At 41.4% G+C, this 25670-nt stretch overlaps 1 protein-coding gene across 1 annotated transcript in view; it reads right to left on the bottom strand.

Moving 5' to 3' along the window:
* Positions 1-25670, bottom strand: part of PGM5 (phosphoglucomutase 5) — a 163357-nt gene that overhangs the window by 35655 nt on the left and 102032 nt on the right. The window contains exons 8-9 of the mRNA XM_037495341.2: positions 9399-9534; positions 5759-5942 (exon numbers count right to left, since the gene is read on the bottom strand). Coding sequence (XP_037351238.1) covers positions 5759-5942; positions 9399-9534 — 320 coding nt within the window. The remainder of the gene's footprint in view (positions 1-5758; positions 5943-9398; positions 9535-25670) is intronic.

Below are 25670 nucleotides of genomic sequence, written 5' to 3'. Positions count from 1 at the left end.
CTCAGCAGTGTATTTCAGTAAGTCTGCCTGTTCTGTTCCCCACTCTGTCTCTGGTGAATCCTCTCACCCCCTGCATCTCTGGCCTGTGCCCCAGCTCTTGTATGCATAAATAAATAAATCTTTAAAAAAATAAATATATAGTTTATAGCTTTGGGTTGAGGTCCCATCCTGTGGGCCACACACCATCTAGCAGTGTTGATGCCATTGTCAGACTATCCTTCATTCACAATACCAGGAGTGGAACGTTTTCCTATTGGAGCTGGGAGACTCTCGTAGTCACAGGGCAATGGGGTTAATTCTAAGAGATTTAGGACACATGGAGGAGAGATGAGGACAATGATGAGAGAGGGTCTGGGAGGTAGAACATGCCTGGCACCATGGGAATTCCTGATGCTTGCACAATGAAGTTAACCTTGAGGAAAGAGTGGGCCACCTTCAGGCCTTTGGGAGTCTCAAAATTCTGTCATCTTTCCCACCTCCTGATTAGGTATAAATTGGGAACCTCTTCAAATAGTTAGCAATTTGATCAGACCTCTATCCTACTCTGATACTAGCTACTGGCCTACTTATCCCACTCATATTTTTTTTTAAAGATTTATTTATTTATTTATACAAGAACCAGGGTACAGGCCAGATGCCCGGGAGGGTAAGAGGATTCACCAGAGACAGAGTGGGGAACAGAACAGGCAGACTGACAAAATACACTGATGAGGGGAGCAGTGGGCAAGACAGGAGAGGTCTGCTTCGCCATGTGAGACTCTTGCCGGCCAGCCGGCATCAAACCTGCACTGCAGAGGCTGTGGACAGCTTCACAGTGCGGCACTTAACCACCTGTGCCACCAGGGAGGCTCTCATACTCATATTTTAAGAGACCATTATCATTCATCTTTTTTACTAGATTTTACCTAAAAATAAAATAGGAGCATATCCTCATGGCATGACACAGGACAAACTGCAGTTGTTGACCTTGCCTCATTAAATTGCTATTTCTAAATCAGAGCCTCTCTCAGATCCTGTTTAATGGAAGGCACACATGAACTTTTCTCTTAGTGCTCAAGATCACAAAAATATCAGACACTGGGAGGCAGTCATACTAAATTCCATGAGACCCAACAGACCACAGTGAGGTCCTTGGGAATTCACGTCAGGGGTTCAGTTCTTCAAGGGTTTTCTCCTTGCTCCCTGAATGACCACCACAGGGTTTCACAGGCAGGATAGACTTTGCGAACATTTCCACAGTGGTAAGGTGGACCGGGGGGTGGGTGTGTACCTTATCACCAGAACAGGATTTTAATTTCATTTTCAATGGAGAAGCATTTCTTCTTTATCTCTAGAGATATATGTGAAAAAGCTTTTTTCCCCCACTGCCTGTTTCCTGACTCCAACCTCGAATCAAGGACAAGAAAGGAGATTGAACTGCCTGAAAAAAACCTTTTTCCTTTCTGAAAAAAAGTGTATGTGTTGGGGGTGAGGGGATGTGGAAAAGGCAGAGAAATGTGAGTCTGAATCAATTCCCAGATAATTCAGACACTGAAGCAGCCTTCCCGTATCTTCACACGTCATCCTGAAAAGTTACACATTAATTGTATGTTTGTTCCCCCACTTTCCTTATCACTAAATGCCAATATCTTTCCTTCCCAAGGATGCTCTTTTAACATAACTCATTTTAGTTAACCGTTTATTAGTGTCTAATATGTGTACAGGACTTTATCTGCATTATCTCAGTTACTCCAGAAGCAGGATGAGAGAGCACAATTACTGTTCCTATTTCACAGATAAGGAGAGAAAGGCACAAGAAGATTGGGATAACTTGCTGAGACTCAACCTCAAGATTTTCTGACTTCAAAACTGTGTCCTTAAACACTACCCAGGCCCTTCCCTCAAACTGATATTCAGTCAAGTTGAAGATTCTGGGGAGGGAGTAAGAAGCTGATATTTCCTCCTATCAAATGGGTAACAGCTGCTTTGCTTAAGGCTTTATACACTTTCTCCTCCAACCTTTTTCAAAACCCTCCATGGCAATTACTGATACAATACCCACCCCACCTTCTCCAAGTGCAGAAAGGTTAAATAACATGCCCCAAATCACACATCTAGACAGTGACAGAACCCATCTTCAAAACGGTGTCCCTCTGACCCCAGCACCACAGAACACTGGAGAAACCATAGCATTCTTCTCCCATAGCAGATGGGGAAAATGCATTATTACATTTCATTTGGATTTTGTTAGGACATGCACACTTTTGTTAAATCTTATACTGTCTTAATTTAAAAATAATCCTTATTTTAAAAATATAGTATTTCTATAATCAAAAACACATATAACAAAGGATTGGAGGAAGCACGCAGAAATTGGAACCCTCACATACGCTGGGGGGAATGGGAAGTGGTGTGGTTGCTTTGAAGGCTGTGTGGTGGTTTCTTTAAAGGTGAAGCATAGAGTTCCCTTGCAATCCAGCAATTCTCCTAGGAATATACACAAGAGAATTGAAAACCTATGTCTTCACAAAAATTTGTACATGAATATTTATAGCAGTATTGCTGATAACAGCCAAAAAGTGGAAATCAGCCAATGTCCATCTACTGTGAGTGATAAACAAAACTGATATATCCACTTAATAAAATATTATTCAACAATAAAAAGGGAGTACTGATATAGGTGTGGTACAATGTGGACAGACTCAAAACATTATGCTTAGTGAAAGACAGTCACAAAAGACCACATATTGTGCCACTCTGTTTATGTAAATTCCTAAAACAGGAAAATTCATAGAAACAGAAAATAGATGGGTGATTGCTAGTGGCTGGAAGGTAGCAGACAGCAAAAGAATTAAAGTTTCTTTTGGGGGTGACAAATATACTCTAAACTTGATTGAGGTGAGGACTGCACAACAGTACAAATATACTACTAGAAACCACTGCATTGTGCACTTTGGGTGAATTGTATGGCTTCTGAATTATATCTCAGTAAGACTGTTATATATTTATATTTACAAATTGCAACATGGGAAAAAAAAAAAACATGTGGTAGGTTCTTGAGAAATATATATCGGATAAATGCACCAAAGCACTTCATGAGTATTTAAAAATACCAGTGCATTTAAAATCAGTATATCTTTTAGGAGTATACAGTACTTATTTTGTAACAATGCCGCACAAAGTATCCCTGGAATTGAATGCTGATAGCTAATGACCTCCCAGGAGTGCGGAGATGAGGCCTCAGGGATGAGGCCCAACTACGCAGGAATTTCCCCTCTGCACCAACAGGACCAAGTGTGGTGAGAGAACATTCTGTGACTTGCTAACAATGAAGATGCTGCTGAGTGTTAACTGATCAAAGCCCTCAGTGGAGCCAAACCCTGACCTGTGGAGAAGCAGCAGGGTGACTCTAGGCCACCAGCTAATGAAGATGTCATCTGGGTCCTGGCATCTGGGGAGATGAACAATCTTCTTTTGTTGCTAGAAAACTCAAGGGCAGTTCCTGACAGCATTTGTTTAGGTTTTTTTTTTTTTAAGTTTTGATTTTTTAAATTTTTTTTTAATTTTTAAAGATTTATTTATTCATGCAAGAACTGGGGTACAGGCCAGATGTGTGGGAAGATGAGAGGATTCACCAGTGACAGAGTGGGGAACAGAACAGGCAGACTGACAAAATACACTGCTGAGGGGAGCAGTGGGCGAGACAGGAGAGGTCTGCTGCGCCATGTGGGATTCTCACCAGCTGGCTGGGATAGAACCTGCACTGCAGAGGCTGCGGACAGCTTCAGAGCACAGTGCTCAACGCCTGCACCACCAGGGAGGCCCTCCTGACAGCATTTGAATATTTATGGCCACCTTTGAACCAACATGAAGGATTATGGTAAGAAAAAATTCCAGATAAAAATGGAATTCAGTGTTCAAGGTTGAAGGGAAGGGGACATGGAATAAATAGATGTCTGAACTTGAGATCCAGTTAAGGAATTAGTTAAAGAAAGGCCAAAAAAAAAGTATCCAAATGCTAAGTGCAGTGAAGAAAGAAGGTAGAGTAGTGGATTTACAGCAAAACAGATGAGCTCACTAGACAAGTTTTGCATGAGCAGATAAAAATCTAGAACCTAGCATTGACTAGATAATCCCCTAAAAAAAATGGTTTTTAAACCTCCCTTGTCTGGGAAAGAAAACCTCCCCAGGATATTTAGAAAGCATGTATTTTACAACTCTTGAATTCCATATAAACCTTGGATTTAGATGTTTGTTCTGAGGGCCTCATGCAAAATGGGAGTGGGAATATGTCACAAAATTGCAAAACACTTCTTCCAGATACAGAGGCTCAGAGATGCCATGTACTGAGTCCTTGATGTCACATCTTCAGGGACTCAGTGGTGTTATTTAGGAGAGAATTCAATCCATTATACAAGAGGCATCTTTGAGTGAAGCAAAACACAACTATAAAATATGCGGTGTGCACTCCGTGTGAAGGATAGTTAGCTTTTCTGTATTTTTATTTCTATCCATTTCTAAAACAATTATGTGAGATAAATATTTTACAGATGTGGAAGAAACCATAATTCAAATAAATCAAGCAGCTTTTCCCCCAAAGCACGACTAGAAAGTGGTAAGATTCAAGGGTAAGATTCAATCATGGGTCTCTAAACTTCTTAACCATAATTTTTCCCACTACTGTATACCTTTCGAAAGTAAGACCAATAAGTTTGTCCAACCATAGAAGGCATTCTAGAATGAAAGAACAATTTCTTTGATAGAGATGATAGATCACCATAAAACTAAGCAAATCGCAAGGAGCCTACTGAGAGAGGAAAAGGAGGACTTTGGGGTTTGGAACACCTGCAAATCAGGGGATCATAAGACAAGGAATATATATATATATATATATATATATATATATATATATATATATATAATACAAATCAAAATAAAAACATCAGTGACTACTATTATATATAGTGTCCCAGAACCTATAGCTTCTGATTTATTTTGTTGTCTATTTTTAATGAAGAATGTATAAGAAAATAAAAACTTGGGGATTTTAAAATGGAACTTTTCTTGACATTACTCAGGGTATCTCATTTAAACTATAAATGTTAAAATGTATTCTGAGTGTGGTCAATATTTGCCATAGCCAGCAAACAAAACCAAGAAGAAAAATACTTGTAAAAGCTTTCCAATTCTCTTACACAGTTCACAAAAATGAGACCATAACAGAAATTGGGGTTGTCACTTAGTAATGGTAATAATGCAGAACCATAAATATGCCTTTGGAGCTGTGTGGGTTGAATTCTCCAACTGTTTCTTTCCTTACGAGAAAAACCATCTGGCTAAGTTTCTTATGCCTCAATGATGTAAGATAATAAAAGGTGAAACATCCCTGTACCTGGGAGGTCCCAAGAAAAAGGATCTTTCACTTTTGGGTACTTTCTGAATCTGTTACCAGTAATGGTCACCACATTAAAAGCCTACAGGATGCAAATATTTTGGAAAAAAAATACTGGGTCTATGTCTATTTACAGAATTAGTCCAGAAGATACCACATGGAAAGAGTACTAGACAGAGAAGCGGGGCCCTGTTCTCATCTACTCTCTGCCACCAACTAAGCAAGCAAGCAACCTTTCACAGAAGACTTCTACTGGCCTGGCTACAGGGCTCTCTTCTGTATAATGAAGGGTTCAGAGTAGATCACCCTTAACAACTCTCTGACTCTAAGGCACTTTTGTCCCCAACTCTGCTTGATAACCTGTTTGGGTGATTTCCTAGCAAGTACCTGTTTCTTGGTCACAGTGCCATCCACAGGGTCCACATATTCAAAGCTGTCTGTCTTCGCCACACTGTAGACCTGGTTCCCCACAGCAAACTGCTGGCCAGTGAAGGACTTGTCAGTGACCAGGGCTTCCAGGTCCCTCATGATGTAATATGTTGTCTTGGGCTCTAGTCCCTCATAGTCAAACCTGGTGAGGGAGGGCAGGACACAGGATGAGTACAAACCAACCACAGAAATAGTAATTAGGTGGACCTTTCAAGGTCATCTAGTCATTGGTTTGGTTTTCACAGAATAATTGCACAGAAAAACACCCCCGGCTGGTCTCCCCTCTTCCACCTGTCCCTTACAAGTCATTCCCCACACAGCAGCTGGAGTAATCTTGTAAAAATCAAATCTTTTCAGTACTTTTCTTTAAATCCCCCCCCCAAAATGTCTATCATGTTATGAACAAGTCTCCAAACTTTAAGGACAGACTAAATGGCACACACTTTCCCTCTCCTGCCTCCCAGCTTTTGCCTTTGCTCTCTCTGTTCCCTTTGCCTGGCAACTTTTTCTCTCAGCTTCTCAAACTCAGTATCTCCTCCAGAAAGTGACCTTCCCCACCATCTGTCTAAGGTGGTTTCCCTTCTATTTCCCTCCCTCAAACTCACCACTCTTTGTATTTCTGTTTGGCAGTTATCCCAATCTATATTAACCTTCTCTGCACATGTTTACTTATTTCTTGTCTGTCTCTGCCTATGAGAATGTAAGCTCCAGGAGGGCAGAGAGCTTAGCTGTTTTGTTCTCTGCCCTTCTAGAGTTTCTGGTAAGCAATGTTTTGTAAGTAGTGGAATTAAAGGAGGGTGGGGAGGGGAGGCGAGAAAGGGAAAGGAGAGATAGAGAAGAATCAACAGAGGCAATGAGAGGAGAAAGGGAGCTCAATTCCCTTCTAACAAAGCTCGCTTGGAAACTTGGAAGAAATATCATAATTGTTCAATTGAAAATAGTCTTTCTGGCCAAAATCATCAAATGTAACAATGAGGCTAGGAGGTGATGGGAGGTGGGGGGACAAGACTAAAAATAACACCTATGTCATTTATTGTTTCAGGGCTTAAATATGAGAATGCATACCAACTATGTGGCACAGTGCCAGACACGAGTGCTTAAACTATTCTTAGTCACTACCACATAAGCCAATAGGGTCTTTCCCTATGTAGGACAGTCTTGACCAAGACCTAATGGCATACCCAGGAGAGTCTTTAAGAAGAAACCCCTAGGAGGGGCAGCTGTATCCAAGTTACCGTGGTGGGATCTCACATTTGTGCTCTCTGTAGTATAGGGAAAGTGTGTATGTTCTCAGAGTGAACTGCAAGGAGATCTGAATAGTTGTTACAACTTTTTTCCACCCAAGACCTTTCAAGGCTTCTAGTAAACATCAAGATATTAAGGGTTTGGGAGGAAGTAATGGTAGAAATGGAGAACATGGAATGATACTACATCCAGCAATGGGTCCCTTGAACTCATAAGCTGTTCTTTTATTCTCCACCCTACACACAGTGTGCCCTCCTCAGTCTCAGAAACAAAACAACAGTGAACTCTCAAAGCATTTTTTCTGAGCAGGGCATGCATTCTGAGCCTAGATTCCCTTTAAAGATAATTCTCTGGGGGATGGAGGGGAAACTAAAGACCTAATAAAGCAAAAAAGAGGTAGTAGGATGAGATAGTAGGAGAGAGAGGGGCACTGGAAGAAATTCAAACATTGAGAAAATCCATTAATGTGACAGACCATGTTCAGCCAATGGCTGAAGTCATCAGACCAGCCTGCCCAAAGGCTCGTCTTTGCACACAGGCAGATCATTGCACCTCTCCCCCTCACCACCCCAAATAACCCCTGCTGACCACCACTAGGCAACACACTTGCAGGAAAAGAAGGCTTTCACTATAAGGAAATATATCTGGGTTCTCAGACAATTTGAGATGCAATATTAGTTGAACCAAAATTGTTTTATTACCTCCTCCCTGTCAAGAAAATTGCCAGGTTAGAAATCACATTATTTCAAAAATATGTTCAAGCTGCATATGCTGGACGCTGAAGGCAATGTTTACCTTTCCTTTTACCTATTCTCTTCTCCCTTTTTTCTTTATCTCCATGATCTGTTTTGGACAGAAATCTGAAACATAATTCAGTGTCTTACAAGAATTTAAATCTCCATTGCCTGTTATTCTCTAATATGGTATTTGTTATGAAAAAGTAATTATCATGTAAGTTCTTGGCCACAAAAAAATGATCTATCTCATAAATACACTTATCATAACACCATGTCTTCAAAACATTGGCAGAAAGTCAGATAATCATTCCATAAATGATGAGGAATACATCCTGATTCAAAACAATCTTACTAAGCCAGAAGTTGGCAATCATAATATATTCATCAGGTTGGGTATATTGGAACAGCTTCTTGCTATTGAAAGATCTGCTGACCCAATTAGCCCCTTGGCATGCCAAAAAAAGCCAACAAAATTCAGGATTTGGGGTCACTTGTTAGAAATGGCAGCCAGTAACACAAGTTCCCATCTGCCTTGAAAGTCCAATTTTATGATACAGTGAATAACTTGAGGTGGTTTTCAGGCCACCACATCTGTAGCCTTTTTCACCAAACAGGAGTAAGAAAATGACAGCACTACCTACATTTCCCCTAGCACTGGAGTCTCTTTGATTTTAATGTGTACTATGACAGGCTTCCTTATTCGCTGATATTTATCTAAGTAAATTCAGTAAACTGAACTTGTAAGAGAAGAAACAATCACCTTAAAAGGGAAGTCTAAAACTTTCTGTCCTTCAAGTTCTTGAAACACAACCAAACATCCAAAGTACTTAACTATTCATAAGCAAAGCAAATGAGCCACAATCTCTGTTTTAAATCACAGACAGCCTCTGAGGCTACCCAAAGATCCCCTTCTCCACCCCAAGTTCTCCACAATCAACATCCTTTCCTACCACTGCTCCTCCTGAACCACGATTTGATACTAGGTACTGAGGAGGCAACCACAGAGCCAGAAAACTTCAAGCTCACTTAGGTCAGTAAAGGAAAGCAAGCGATAGAGACCACCAATCCTAAGCTCTTACCCACCGACTTCCCCTTCCTCTTCCACAGGGAATTATTTCCCTGTCCTGTATCTCCTCTAGTAATATGTGGGTTCCAGATATTGTTATGTGGTTCCATAACCACATAACTCTTTCAATGGGTGCCACCTACAGCACCTTGGACATTGTTCAGATCATCAGTGGAGAGGTAAGATAAAAAGATATGAGGATTACAAAGCACCCCAACTGGTCACAGTTTCTGTCTCTATGGCCCTGCCTTGATAATTTTAGATGGAAAAACAATAAGGAAAGTCCCTGGCCTGACTGCTTGGTTCTCATGGGCACCAAAGCACATTTGAAGGCTCTGCAGTTCAGATTCCCTCCTGGGATGGCTGCCACCTTATAGACACTGAGCCCTTGATACCACACCCAACCACTTACCAGGGATTATCTGGCTCCAGCCTTTGTGTCCCTTAGATATTTGTGAAGATGTCTCCTTTTTCAGGTTCTAGCCACCATTTTTAGAAAGCTTCTCTAAGAGTTCCCTTGGATTCACAAGGAGACCCTTACCCTTCTTACCTGCAATAGTAGTGGCGGCCAAATTTGGCCCAGTGATCTCGGACAATTTCTTCAACACTCTGCTTCCGGGCAGCAATAATAGAGAGCCAGACCAAGACAGCCCAGAGGCCATCTTTCTCCCGGAGGTGATCAGAGCCTAGAAGAAAAAGAAATACTCTATTGAGGACTTGTTCCTTGGGGGAGGGGAGGGCTTAGGGGGAGGGGTTCTATTAAAGCTAAATGAACTATGAAATCCAGTTAGCAATTAAGTGTTGCATAAAAATGGCTAGATTTAGTTATTCATTGTATTAAATATATATCCCATAAAATTGTTGCAATGCCAAAAATATGGAATAGACAAAAGAACAAGATGTGCCAAATAAGAACAAGTGTTATGAAGAAAATAAACCAGGTGATGATATCATAGAGGACAACACAGCAGCAGCAAAGACTCCTTTCCCTAGGTAGTGTAGTGGGTTGAACAGTTGCCCCCCACTATGTTCACCCAGAACCTATGAATGTGACCTGTTTGGGGGAAACAATCTTTGCAGACAAAGTTAGTTAAAAACCTTGTGATAATCATCCTGAATTATCCAGGTAGGCCCTAAACCCAGTGACAAGTGTTCTTGTAAGAGGAGAAGGCATAAAGAGGGGATATATAGAAAGGTATATACTATGTAAAGATGGAAACTGAAGTTACATTGCTACAGCCAGTAATTGAAAGCAGCAAGAAAGGATTCTCCCCTACAGCCTTTATTTATTTTTTTAAACATAAAAACTGGTTTTTATCAATTTTCTGTACATGCATAATATCAGTTTCTCTCAGTAACCAACTCAGCATTGCAAGTCCTGATTTGAGTACAGTTGACTTTGACTTTCTTCAGCTTCCCTGTATCTACCTTGAAAAATCATGGTCTATCATGTCTTTCAGTTTTCCAATGCCTCCATTTTGGACTTATGGGCTTCATAACTATTAGAGAATAAATTCTACTGTAAATCACTCAGTTTTTGATAACTTGTTATGACAGCCTTAGGAAGCTAACCATAATTAGTCAGGGTCAGCCCAATGAGGTTACACCGCTTGAGCTGACATTTGATAATGAGTCAGCCCTGCCAAGATCTGGAACAGAGTATTCCAGGCTGGGAACAGAAACGCTAGGGTTCCTGAAGCAAGAATACATTTGGAAACTTAATCCTACAGTTATTTATACAGAAAAAGAGAGGCAGTTTATATTACGGCATTCATGTGAATGAAAAGTCTAAACAAGTAGCTTCCTGCACAAAAAGAACCTAGAAGAATGTAAGCCCATTTAAGCAACTGCCTATTGTAAGTGCATCTGAAGTGAATAAAACTGAATACAATGGAATGTGTAGTACTTGTGTGGAAAATGAAGAAAGAAAACAAGTGAACAAACAAACAAAAGCAAACTCTTAGACTACAGGAAGAAAATGGAGGTTACCAGAAGGAGGAAGGGGAAGGATGGGTGGGAAAATTCGGGAAAGGGGTCAATTACATGGTGGAGGAAGGCAACTAGAATTTTGGTGGTGCTCACAATGCACTTTATACAGATGTCTAATTATAATAATGAACACCTGAAAGCTATATAATTCTATGCAATGCCAATAAAAATTTAAAAAGTGGAAGGATTATGTTGAAGTGAGAGAAAAATGGTATAAAGAGGAAGGCACTGGATTGGAATTTTAAACCAAACACAGTTACTGCCTGAGTATGTGAGAAGCCATTGCAAGCTTGCTTACTTTCCTGAGCTTCAGCCTCTCATTTATAAAATTGGAACACTATCACCAGTCTTTTGGGAGTGTTGTGTCCATTTAATCAAGTTCAGGAGACAAACTCTCAGCTCTGACTGCTCAAGATCAAATTCTAGCTCAGCCACTTCTGTGTGACGTTCTATCCTTGCTTGCAGCATAGGGACCAGGATGATCCAACCACAAGGGAGAGCTGCCAGGACACAGTGACTCAATGTACCTGGGTATTTAGAACACTGACGGATGGCAACAGGAATGGTTGTTGCTGCTGCTGTTGGTGATGGCAATTCCCATAAAGCACAAATGTGGTATTGATTCTTCCATACATACTTGAGGCAAATTATTTTCAGTTATTCATAATTTTATCCCTATAGATAACAATAGCAATGTCTTAAGAGACTGGGATAAGAAGTGAACCATTTCTTCTTGCAATAGAGCAATGTTAATGAACAATGGTACTCTTGAGTTTCACAGCTGTGAAACACACAGAAAATCAAAAAGGGAGACCTAAGATCACAGGACTTTTTAAACCTTGGAAATGGGCTGAAACAATATCTTAGTTAAGTCAAACAATTTTGAGAATTTCACTCCAAAACTATGGACCATCTATCCTTCCTGTTATGTTCACAATGTTAAATGTTTTTCCTCAAAAAAGAAAACATACAACATTTAAGAGGGCAGTGAAGATACTATAAAGGAAAAAGTATCCATCTTTAGTTCTTCCCACACCCATCAATGGTCTGATGTGACATTTCCAGCTGTCTGCTTGTAGCTGTCTGTAGGGAGAGAAGACCCTAGGCATTAATCATTACCCCGTGGAGTGATCCTAGTCTCATCCAGCAAATTCTGCACACTGCTACAAAGACAGAAGAAGTTAAGAAGACGCTGGGTTTCTTCCATGGCTAAGTGCCAAAAAAACAAGTTTAGGAAACCCTGCCCAGTGGGGTAATTTCAAAACCTTTTGTCCTTTTATAGCTGAAAAAAAAATCACTTATATTTACTGGTTAGAGAAAAATGCCCTTTTGTTCTAAACCATGGGCTTTGCATACCTTGGATCTCCAGCTGTATCATATTACATAAAGATAGAACAATTAGAAGCTGTTAAGTCTGTGAGAGATGTCATAATTTAGAGGCAGAGAGACATTTAGTTCCCCAGCAAATTTTCAAAAATCCACCTCAACTAATTATAACCTACTGCACAAAAAATTGTGAGTTGGCTTGAATATATCAATAATTACCTACAAGATAAATATTTGCCAAGATTCATAATGGGTCGATGATTAAATAAAATTAACTGTGCTCTTCACAGTTTTTGGAGGTGAGGATAGAGATGATGATGTATTTCCACTGGACTCTGATAGTGTGTTTTACAGGGGCTTTGGGGATACAAATTTACTTTTACTAACTCTTCAAGGCACATGAACTATAATGCCATATCAGTGACAGATAAATTATACAAGAAAAGGTAGAACACAAAGGCATCAAAGTTTTTTAAAACCTTAGTATGAACAGAGTGAAAATAGAGGGGAGGAATATTTACGCGATATATGGCAGGGCTAATAGACTATATATTAAAACAAAAGAAAAAGAGGAACCCATTAGAAAACTGAACTGTATGGAAAAACACACACATGTAATTTCTAAGAGAATAATATTAGTAGTCAATAAACATTTGAACAAATGTTTGATCTCACTGTGGTTGAAGTCCAAAAAGCAGAACATCATTTGGAAATTGACATATTAGTAAAGTTTGGCTAGGGGATGGGGAATATTTTATACCAGCAAAGTACAGTGTAAATATGTAGTGCCTGCTAGAATAATTTGGCAAAAATTATCAATAGTCTTAAGACTATTCTACCCAGCAATTCTACCCTTAAACTTTCTTCAAAAGGCCTCTCACTAAATTAGTTATGTGAAAAGGGAAAAATAGGGGAAAAAAAAAATAAGTACTTCTTTAGTAACATGTGTTCATCCACTTTTATAAATAGAATCAGTTCCAGAAAGAATATTCCATACATTTTCATAGAAAAATATACGTATATGTAGATATGTATCTATATGTGTGCATAGATAACAACAGAAGGATATAAACCAAACCATTGACAATGACTATCTCTAAAATTCCTGCTAGAATCACAGGTACTATTTTTTTCTGTCCCTTGTCTATTTCCACAATAAAATTGTACTGTTACGTGTAACTTAACAACAGAAATACATTCTGAGAAATGTGTTCTCAGGTGATTTCATCATTGCACTGTGTGTCATAGAAAGCCATCAGTCTGTACAGCTGAGCCTACTATGCACTCATGAGGACCAGCATTTTATATGTGGCCCATCGTTGATTGGAATGCCATTAAGCAATACCTGACTATATATTTTTTTCAAGATAAGACAATAAAAATGTTTAAGCTGTCAATGTAGTTTAAGAACATTAAATTTACCAAGGGCTAACTGGGATATTAAAGGGATCAAAACCACTATGAACAGGTGATGAACTGTGAAGCTATTGATTATCCTGTTTCCCAGATGGAGTAATAGCTTTATAGAGTACAGAGAGTGGAATAAGGCTTTAGGATTAAGACCAGGGATGTCCTTTAAGGCATCAGTCCCTGACTGAAGATGGGAAGGAGGTGTCCTGCTGAGCTGTCAACTCTGGCTTCAGGTCAAGTTGGGCCAGAGGGACAGGTTCTGCTGAATTCACAGGGAGGACCCGCCAGGCAGGACACAGGTGCAGAATCACACCAATAACCCCTATGGCATTTTTACTGTGGCGTGATCAGTTGTAGAGGGGCTCACCCAAGCCTGTGTTTCCTACCCCCTCCCCCACACCCACCCAGCTTTCTTCCCAGGCAAAATCCCAAATCCCAACATTCTGTGAACAAAGAGCTGTTTGGGGAGAAAAACCCTCTTTTACTTCCTCATCTTACATATTCACATCTGCTCCATTTTTAGAACATGAGATCCTAGAAAAATATTCCTCTACTCTCACACACATATTATATCCAAGATATTTTTAATGCATTCTAATTTTTAGAGTAGCTTCATTTTCTTAGCTTCACAGAAAAGTTGACTGGAAAACACAGAGAGCTCTCAAATACTCCTGTCCCAACACAAATAAAACACCCACCGGGGTATTGATGAACCTGCAACAGAGCTATAGAGGGACTATGGCATCTAAAGGACAGTGCCCGATAGAGGACAGGTCACTGTGTGGTTTCTCAGCCAGACGTACAATTCCAAGAACACTCAGGTTCAGGGAACAACAACTATGGGGTTTATTTAACAAGCAAGGGAAACAGTTCTGAGGCCGCACGTGATGGGCTATCTCACCCCAGAGAGTGTCCGCAGTGTCCAGAGGTGCCAAACAAAAGGCCGCTCATCCAAGATGGTGCCATCCCATTAACAAAGGCCTGGAGCTGGTGGCAGCCAGGACCCAAGCCACAGCAGCTGGAGGTGCTTCCAGGTGGGGCCTCTGAGGTGCCACCGCAGCAGCCCACAGCAATAGAGGCAGCAGCAGTACTGCGAGACAGTGCCAGACAATCAGGAGCAGTTAACAGCTCTCAGAGGTGACCTGAATAAAGAGTGCTGGTCACCTGTCAACAGTGCTGGGTGGCACTGCCCAGTAGTACTGGTCACTAGGAGGTGGCGGAGTCAGAAACACCATGTCAACAGCTCTTTGTTAGTTGTTGGCCCACACCAACAATAAATAGCTCTTTGAGACACCAGTCCGAGGGCCTCTGGCACTCCTCCCAGGCAGTGTCAGAAGCAGGCCAGAGGCAAGTGTGGTGGCTCCTGGCCTCTGCGAAGCTCACTGGCTTCTCTGAAAAGGTTTCCAGCTTCTCTTCTTTCTTTGGAGGCCAGGAACAGAGAGAGACTCTCTGGAAGAGTGTCTCAGGAACAGAGTTGATTCCAACCTTGGCTTATGCCCTATCTTATATCCTCTTTCCAGGTCCCCCTGCACCTTCCCCTCACCCTCCCCCACAAGTAAGACTGAACCCTTTCTAATCCTATGGCTGAATTGGGCCATTTACCAATCAGCTTATAGCTCACACCTGATCCATTCTACAATCTAGGCATCAAGTCCACGGGTCCCTCTACTGCCTGCAGCTGGAGGGAGCCACAGCACTGGAGCTGGCCCTGTGGGGCTCCATGAAACTCCCTCCATGCTACCCTGAAGCAGGGGCAGCATGCCCTGGGGCTGTGTGGTAAGGAACCACTACCATCTGCCATCAATGCTGGCCTCTGCCTACAGCCTGAGCCCCAGTGGGGTCCCTGATGCCAGGCAATAAAATCCACCACTCACTGCCATTTGCATTCCCCATAGGCAGCTTCTAGGGCCAGCCACCAAAGAGCTGCTCTTGCCCCACAGCTTGTGCTGTGGAGCCCCTACATAGACACATTATAATCACTCAAAGTTCAGTTTACATTGGCATTCTCTCTTGGTGTTGTATATTATATGGTTTTCACATTATGGAATCATGGAGAACAGTTTCACTGTCCTAAAAATCCTCTGTTCAGGCTATTCATCCTTCACTTCCTTCCAGTCCATGGCAACTACTCTTTTTCTATCTTCATAGTTTTTGTCTTTGACAGATTATCACACAGTTGAACTCATACAAATGAAGTCTTTCAGTTTGGCTTCTTTCACTAACTAACATGTGTAGGGCCAGGAATGACACCGAGCAGGTTTCCTATGATCCAGCAGACCGGGTAAAGGAGGAGTCAGAGTCCCCAGCAACTTTTGCAGGTCTTTTATTGGGATTTACCAGGTACACGGCAGGCAGAGGTGCTGGGGGGCCGGGAGGCTGGCAGGCCTCCCAGCCCCCAGCAAACCCTCACTCTATCTGGGTTCTCTGGTGTTCTCTCTGCTTTTCTTCTCTCGGCTTCCATTCGTTCTTGGCTTCTGCTGGCGTCCCCGTGACGCCGCCCTTATAAACTCAGTCTCTGAGCCCAGGTGTACCCACTTCAGGTGCCCGCCATCAGGCATGCATTAGGGACCACAGGGTTTCCCCATCTATCCTAATGGTGGGAAGGCAGAAAAGCCTGACACTTTTTCCTTACCCTACATAGGGTAAGGAAAGCTTTTCTGCCTGACACTTTTTCCTTACCCTATGTAGGGTAAGGAAAAAGTGTCAGGCTTTTCTACCCTCCTGCCATCAGGATAGATGATGGACCCTTGCGGTCCTGAATGCATGCCTGATGGCGGGCACCTGGAATAGGGTGTGGGCATAGGTAGATGGGATTCACCTGGGCTAAGACTGGGCTTTTAAGGGAGGCGTCACGGGGACGCCAGAAGAAGCCAAAAGAGAAGTCGAAAGAGAAGCCGAGAAAGCAGAAGCAGAGATAGAGAGAGAGAGAGAGAGAGAGAGAGAAGGCCGGAGAGCCCAGATAGAGTGAAGACTTGCTGGGGGCTGGGAAGCCTGCCAGCCTACCAGCCCCCCAGCGCCCCTGCCTGCCTTGTACCTGGTAATCTAAATAAAAAGACCTGCAAAAAAGCCACTGAGGACTCTGACTCCTCCTTTACCCGGTCTGTGGGATCAGAAAACCTGCTCAGTGTCCTTCCTGCCACTACACCTTACAACATGGTTTTAAGTTTTCTCCATGTCTTTTCATGGCTTTTAATTCTTTGAGCACTGAATAATATTAGTATACTTTTTGAAGTTTGCATCCTCTGAATTTCTGGCTGGTGGCAAAGCCAGAGTTTGTGACCCAGTTCAAGACATTGAAATGAGGTTTTTTTAATCATATTCTCAAAGCTTTTAAATACTGTTCACCTTGCCTTTCCCATTCAGGCCATACAAGCCTCAAACCTGCTCAGCTCTACTCTGAGCAGCCCTGCAACCCAGAAGGAGGGTAATTAACAGTCCCTGACATGACTCCTGCAAATAATGGTACAAAATAAGTATTTTATTTTTTCTCACCAGAAACATCACGATTTTCCCTCTGCCCAAACTAGTTTGTGTTTCTCAGGCTTTAAAACTGTATTACTAGACCGAGGCTGTACACCAATAAATATAGTAACTTCACAAAAGAAAAGAGGGAAGAGAATATGCAGCAACTCAAAGGAATTCCCTTCCAATGGAAATGCCAGCATGGACAAGAACTCAATGAATTCACCCACATCACTAACAAGACAAGTCATCATTGCAGCTGAAACTGAGATCAGGAAACTCTGGATTTGTCCATTAGGAAAATATAAACCATTTTGCACCTGTTGCTAGCTCTAAGCTGGAACACAGGTTAGAAAGTCTCAGTCCAGGCTGCATGTTAGACTCCCTAAAGAATTTATTTTTAAAAAATGCCAGGGGCCTCCCCGGTGGCGCAGCGGTTGAGCGCTGGGTTGCGAAGCTGCGCGCGGCCTCTGCAGCGCCGGTTCGATCCCCGGCTGCTCCCCGGCCACCGGAGGAGGGTCCCACATGGCGCGCAGACCTCTCCTGCCGCCCGCTGCTCCCCTCAGCAGTGTACTTCGGTCCTTCTGCCTGCTCTGCTCCCCGCTCTGGCTCTGGTGGATTCTCTCACCCTCCCGCGCTTCTGACTGTACCCAGTGCATGTATAAACAAAAAAACAAACAAACCAACCAGCAAACAAATAAAGCATGCCTCTATTAAAAAAAAAAAAAAATGCCAATGTTCAGGTTCCACCCTAGACCAATAAAATCAGAATTTTGGGTAATGAGACACAGGCTTCAGTATCATTAACTTTTAAATTCCTTGGGTGTTCTCATGGGCAGTCAGAGTTGAGAGAAATTGCTTTAAGTGAAGGGTATTCAAAACAGTCCTATATGGGGCAGATTATTTAGGGGTAGTGAATTGGGTCTCTTCCTCTTTCTTGCTCAAATTTGGTGCTAAAGGCATGGATGTCAGTGGACTTGGGCAGGTGGGTTTCTCTCACTGAACTCAGTTTCAATATCATGACTTCTTCATGCCCTATTTTTTTTGGTCTGGAAAACTTGTGCAGGCTTCTCTAACTCTGGGGTAACCAAGTCATCCCAGTCTGCCCTGGCCTTTCCCAGTTTTAGCAGTAAATGTCCCACATGTCAAGAAACCTCTTAGTCCCACACAGCTAGTCATCAAAGAAAGGCCATTCACTCAAAGAAAATCCTGATGGTTCTGTGATGTGGGCACGCTCAGTACATACCTTAGCACACGTTCTGAGAGTCAGAAGTGACAGCAAGCATATATGTAAATACTTGTTCTTGAAGCAGAATTACAAAGTGAGATAAATCCCATTCTTAGAAGAATAACAGAAGGAACTGGGCACTATCCTCAGTATTTTATATCTATGATCTCATTGTCATAAATTGATAGCTCCTTTTTATAGATGTTACTGAGGTTAGATCATTTGTATGAGGTCACACAGTCAGAGTGGTGAAAAGGAGATTCAGACCCGGGAAGTTTGGTTTCAAAGTTCATGGAGTTGAGCCCTCCTAGAATAAAGTGGTAATGACAGTGGGTCCCCAAGATCTGCCATCAGGCAGATAAAATGCTTTGCATGGTGAGAGCTGAGGCAGCCCTTCTGAAGATTTAGGTAATGGATATGCACTTCTTCTGTCTCACACTAGACATATAGGAAAAGTTGTGAATGTTTCCTTTACTTCTCTTATTTCAATGTACGCATTTCATTAATTTACAGTGAAATTCTTCCAACTCTTAATATTCGTTCAAGACAAGAATTTGTCTTTTAATGAGAGTCACATTAAAAGGTATAATTTAGGTGAATCTGAGATTGTAGAACATGCTATAGAATTGTGATAGTAGTTGTTTTTTCATGCTTAGGTTCTGGTCTTTAAATGTGATCAAAAAGCCAGGCACAAGGGAAAGTGGTCGCTTTTTCACACTTACACATAAATGCTTTTACAAGTATTAGAGGAATAAATGCTCTAAACTTTTTGCCAATTGGAGAACAAAACTCTTGGATATAAGCAGGTCAGAGTGAGCTGTCAGGTCAGGAAAATAGGACAGCAGCAATGGACAGATATGCTGTGCTCTGGGCAACATGGTTCTCAATGAATGCTATGTAACAATAAATTTAATAAAAACAACAATACTAAATGATGTTTCACAAATATACCTCAGGACTTTGGCTGATATTCTGAGCACAGCAATAGTCTGTAAGCTGCATGAGAGGAAGGTCTGTGTCTGAAAATACCTGTCACTCTGGTCTGAGCCTGGCTCATGCAAGGTTCACAGCAAACATTCACTGAATGAATAAATACATGATTGAGTGACTCCAGTATCTAGTTTGATGTAATTCCTCAGATTCACCCTTAATTAAAAGTAGCTAGCTAGCTGGAAGCCATCTAGAATGTTACATTGAAAAAATAAACTTTACAGATTATCCACTGAACACATCAATTTATAAATGAGGAGATCAAGGCCCAGAGAAGTTAAATGAGGTAACTGAAGCAATTGGGGTGGCTGGGAAGGGGCATCAAAGATTGGAGCAGGGTCTGTCAACTCCTAGTGCTATTTACAGGACACCATTCTCCCAAGTCCCCTAATATTCATTTCAACTCCATCTAAAAGAATAACTAGGTGGAAGAAAGTGACCCCTTGGCATTCATTTAAACCGGCCAGGACAGTACCGTAAAGGCAATGAAATTGGCTGTGAATCCCGGTTTGGCCAATGTAACCTTAACCAGTGACTTAAGCAGACCTTCTTCCCTAGGCCTCAATTACCACACCTGTAAAATAGGGGTCATTGTGTTTCCTACTGCATTTCATTGTTGAAGAAATTCAATTAAATAATATAGAGGTGACCCTAAGCAGTCTATCTGTCATGTAGAAGGTGCTCAATGAATAATACTTATCAGCACTAGCTTATTAACACACATCCCAAGGCAGCCAAGCCGGCCATCCCAGAGGAGAGGAAGCATTAACAATGTCATGGCTGGTCAGCTAATGCAATTCTCTCACACAGTCACTCCCATTCAGGAAGGTAGGGATCACTGGGACCTCCCACCTCATCCATCCCATTGTTGTTGTTTTTTCTAAGATTTATTCATTTGTACATACAAGAACCGGGGTAGATGCCAGAGGTGTGGGGGGTGAGAGGATTCACCAGTGACAGAGTGGGGAACAGAACAGGCAGACTGACTGAAATACACTGCTGAGGGGAGCAGCGGGTGAGACAGGAGAGGTCTGCTGCCCCATGTGGGTAGCTCTCTGGCCAGCTGGGGATTGAACTGGCGCTGCAGAGGCTGCGGACTGCTTCATGGGTTGTGCCTTAACCCCTTGCGCCACCATGGAGGCCCCATCCCACTGTTTCTTTGTCTTCAATGTTGATGGGAACAACACAGCTCTTGAATTGTTCCTTGACAGATGATAAACTGAAGCAGAAACCTCTCCGTGGGTTTAAGGTCTGCGTACAAGGTTGATGTCCCGTCTCTATAGTCATTATACTTCATTCTCAGTATAAAGAGAAACCTTGTGTTTGGAAATCTTCAATCTATGGAGAAGGGCCATGATTTTCGACTATTTCCAGTGCCCGAAAGCACTGGTGAGAGTGGACATGGTCTCAGAGGCCCCATTCCCTTATTCTCCTCCACACTGAGGTGACACACAACACCCCTTCTTGCCACCTTTCATCATTTTGGCAAATGAAGTGAAAGGTCAGTGGAACTAGAACTGTAGAGAGTCCAAAGGAAAGGATTTTTTGTGATAGAAACACTCTTCCTTGGGGCCTCCCTAGTGGTGCAAGGGGTTAAGCACAGCACTATGAAGCAATCTGCAGCCTCTGCAGCATGAGTTCAATCCCCGGCCAGGGAGGTGACCCACAGGGTGCAGCAGACCTCTCCTGTCTCACCTGCTCTTCCCCTCAGCAGTGTATTTCTGTCAATTGGCCTGTTCTGTTCCCCACTCTGTCTCTGATGAATCCTCTCACCCACCCCCACCTCCCACACCTCTGGCCTACACCCCAGTTCTTGTATGCATAAATAAATAAATCTTTAAAAAAATAAAAAGAAACACTTTTCCCACTTAAGGGAGGAGCTCTAGTTCCCAGTACAAGGGTTGATGGTTTGTAGGTCCATAAGGGGGTTTCAGTTTTCAACTTCACAAGGAGGCTCTCGGGGATGTAATCACAACACCTCTGTACTCTGGCCCTGCCCAGATTGAATCACACATGTGCACACAGTCTGCGTCAAATAGCCTCACAGAGAAACTGCTCTCCTGGCACTGATAATGCTGTCATCACGGCCTCCTGACCCACATCTGCGATCCAATGAAATTTACACAAACTGGCCATCAGTAAGAGAAAGAAATTGGTAGAAACTGAATAATCTGAACTTCACAGATATAGATATACCTGTTTCTCTGTGCCAGAGGCTTAACAGATGTAAAAAAAAAAAAAAAAAAGCCAAATATAGATTTAATGGTCCTCTAGATAGGAAAATGGACTGGTTTCCCTTTAGTATACCCTTTAAAAGATATCATATTAAAGAAAACATTTATAAAAATATGAGACAGTTCAACCAATTCAATATTTGTACAACAGCACTAGTGGGAACCCAGTCCTGAGATAGGATATATATAGTTTACCTTCGAACTTTAAATAAAGGCAACAGCATGGTGCTAGAAGCACTAAAACTGTACAACAATGAAGGGAAATAAATGTCCACTCACAAAACAACTGCAGGATAAGCCAATAAAATAAAGACAACTGAACAGAAAATGTTCACGCCAAAGGCTGTAAGAATTTAGTATCTACAAAAGATCATGAAAGTTGGAATTCAGAATACTGTTGACCATGGCTGTTTACAAGTAATTGCCAGTAACTACATTCACAAGAAACGTATGTTAATAAAACAGATCATAAATATTTTAAAGTCTGTTCATCAACATGGGTTTTAGGAGGGAGTCTTTCTAGGATTGTGTTAGCTATTAATTTATGCTAATAAATATATAATGATTCAAAAGATCAAAACTTAATTTAAAAATTTTGCATAAAATTCTGACTTGACCGTAATTGGTTTTTTTTAAAGATTTGTTTATTTATGCATATAAGAACTGGGGTACAGGCCAGAGGTGTGGAGGGTGAGGGAAGTCACCAGAGACAGAGTAGGGAACAGAACAGGCAGATTGACTGAAATACACTGCTGAGAGGAGTAGCGAGCGAGTCAGGAGAGGTCTGCTGCTCCATATGGGTATCTCCCTGGCCGGGGATCGAACGCGTGCTGTAGTGGCTGCAGACAGCTTCATAGTTGTGTCTTAACCCCTTGCACCACCAGGGAGGCCCATGATTATAATTCTTAACATCCCTCTCACCCCCTTGCAGCTGTTCTATATTTGTGTGGTTTTGTTTTTATGGATCTTTAAAATTTTGGGCTGCCCTAACACCCAGATCTCCAGAAATATATCCACTTAAGAATGATAAAAATATAACTACTAAAAATACAAAGAAAGGATACCAAAGTGGAATAATTTATTTCTTCATTCCTCCTTTTCTCCCTCCATCAATCTTCTGCCCATCTTTCCAGTCTTCCTTCCATCTATCTATAAACTCTCTTAAGGGCTGAATATAGCAAAGAAGTAGAGCTGAACAAGAAAGACACAGCCCCTGTCCTTGGGCATTTATAATTTCTGTATGGCAAGCAGAGAGATCCAGCAAATCTCAAAAAACTAGAAAAATACTCATGATTTCCTGTGACATGGCACACACATATCCTGGGCATCTTCTTCTAGAGCCTGAGAAGATGTAAAAAGATCTAAAAGAAGATGTAGTTAATTTTGAGAACACCAGGTCGTATTCCATAATTTACAGTGGAAAAAAGTTGGTGTGAGCATGATGAACAAGTCACATAGGTGCCAGAAGACCTGGGCTTAACGCTTAAGTTTCCAGAAAGAGAAGGATGTGTACAAAAAAACTTAACAATGCCCAGCATATCCTAAGAACACATTAAAACTATGATCATCATTGTAAATAATTCAACGTAGAGCACTTTCTAGGAAGCAATAAACTTTGCTGTGTTGCCTGATTTTATTTGGCAAACTGGAATGGCTATTGACATTAACTTGTTTAAAATACATAATAAAAATGATAGTAATAGTTAATCTGATAGCCAAGTTTGGAGCTCTTTCAGGAATTCACAATGGAATAATTCTTCATTGTTACCTGTAAAGGCATGAGCTCTGGGCTGCGACAATTCATACACTCCCAAAATGGTATGACTTCTTAGCAAGCCATTGACAATGATGAAAACTGTTAGAAAATCTTCAACAGATGCCAAAAAACTTCAAAGTTCTTGGTGTTTTAGATCTTTTAGTATTTTAGTAATCCTCTTTTGTGTATGGGAACAAGTCCAGGCTCCTTCCAAATTGGAACTTTAGAAAAGTAGCCAGAATGCCATTTAAATGAACAATTTTCTTCTATTTAAATCTGAGGGTTTATTGGACATTCTCCTTTCTCTCTGTAATGCAGTTTTTCCAGGACCCTTCCCAGGAAGTGGGTGAATACCTGTTTGAATTTCTTAAGTATCCTTGGCTCTTCAATATACCATAGGAGTTTCCTAATGAGCAGCACCTGAGCCTTCCCCACAGAAGCAGTCTGAACTCATATCCTGTCACTGGCTTGTTACCTTGGAAAGTTCTGGGAGGTCAAGAAGGGAAATCTTCACTCAGGATATGTCTTGCTCATCTTGGACAAAGAGACTGGCATTCTTGAGCTTGAGGCAGATCCATGCTTTCAAGCTTTCTTGGCACTAAACTGCATTCCTAGTTAGTACATGGTTCTATGCCCCAGGGACACTGAAAAAGGCCTTCACTTGAGAAGCTTGGATAAATTTTAGAAGCATCTCCCCAGTCTCAGGTCTATGGCTTTTCTACCTCTGCACTTTCTCCTTCTTTAATTGATTCATTTAATTTTTAAAACTGTATCCTCAGGCAGATGGGGAGCTCCTAGGACCAGTTGACTTTTATAGGTTAGAACTGAAGGGTCAAAGAGTTTAAGTGGCAGGTGAGGGACCGGAATCTTAACCTCACATTCCTGTGCTCCTCAACTTTCTGGATCAAACTTGGGGTGGCATCACAGGCACATTCTTGCTACCATGAAAACCAAAAGAGTGAGGTTTCCTCCTCCCAGAAACACATCAGAATCATTTGAAGCTACCTATTTAAATGTAGATTCTCAGGCCTTACCTGCCCGGGAGAGGATAGACAACATATCCTATTCCCACACAGCTGAAAAAGGAACTGGTCAATGCTTTCATTGGAAAGACTGATCAGTAAGGAAATCAATGTACACTGTTGGGCAGGAGAACTGTGTTTTTGTTTAACTGTAATTTAATTCAAGTAGAGGCATTTTCCAAGTTCTGGGGCCATGAGCAAGTCACTTAACAAATTCTTGGGTTCAGGAGTGCCATCTGTCAAACCAGGCTAATATTAACCAAACACAAAGAATGGTAGAGGAGGCAATACCTCTGGGGCTCTACACATTAAAAAAAAAAATCTTGCACTCCTTAAAAAGAAGATAATAGACAACTGTAATAGTGAGGAGCTTTAAAATTCTCTTACAATCCAACCTACAAGTTGCAGTCAGCTTAAATGTCTGGAAGCAAAGTTTGTTGCAAAGTGTTGGCAAGCAGACCCCTTTTCTAAGCAGACCCTGTTTTCCCATCTCCAGTGGAGTCTAGTTGGAGCATCTAAGCTATGGAGGCAAAGGGCTTCAAAATTGGCCCCTCCTCACTTGTATTTCCAGTACTGTTTCTTGATATTCCCTATCTACTTTACTCTATGTATCAAAAGTTAGCGAAATATGGCCCTTGAGCAAAATTTGGACTTAGAACTATTTTTGTAAGTAAGGTTTTATTAAACACAGTCAAAATCATTGGTTTATAAGTCTATGGCCATTTGGGGTTACAATGGAGAGTTGAGTCATTGTGAAAGAGACCATCCACAGACTCTTAGTCTACAAAGTCTAAAATATTTACTCTCTAACTCTTCACAGAAAAAGTTTGTTGACCCTAGCTATAGACAAGTATTTTCTATGCATTTTTGAACATGATGCACAATTAAACACATTTTACAATGAAATCTGTGTTTCTCAAAATAACTTTTACCTTTATTAAACATAATGCATTCTGATAGGTCCAAGACTAGTAATTTTTTAAAAGCTGTTCATGACTTTAAACTAATCTCATGACCCCAAATGAATCTTGTCCATATTGCAAAAACATTGTGCTAGAACTACTGAACAGTTGCTTATTTAAAACTTGTTTCCTGCTTTCCCACTTCTAGTCCTTTCTTGATGTTGCTCCCTCCATCTGATAAGACCCTGACATTTCATGTCAGTGTGTACAAATCCTTCCCATTCTTTAAGAACTAGCCTAACATCCACCTCTTTGATGAAATCTGCTTTGAACCTCTAGTCTAAATGCATTTTCTCCTCTCCCATAGCATTCTTCTGTTCTTTCATTGTGGAATTTGAAGAATTCTGCCTTGTAAAATAATCATCTTTGTAACATTCTAATTACATACTAGGAAGAACTCAAGGGTTTTAAGTCTTAAGAATTTGGTTTCTAAAAAACCATCC

The sequence above is a fragment of the Talpa occidentalis genome, unplaced genomic scaffold (assembly GCF_014898055.3).
Source record: "Talpa occidentalis isolate TD23 unplaced genomic scaffold, MPIMG_talOcc4v2.1 talOcc4.7, whole genome shotgun sequence".
NCBI classification, from domain to species: Eukaryota; Metazoa; Chordata; class Mammalia; order Eulipotyphla; family Talpidae; genus Talpa; species Talpa occidentalis.
Note: the sequence above shows the minus strand (reverse complement) of the source record. Positions and strands in the feature narration are given on the sequence as shown.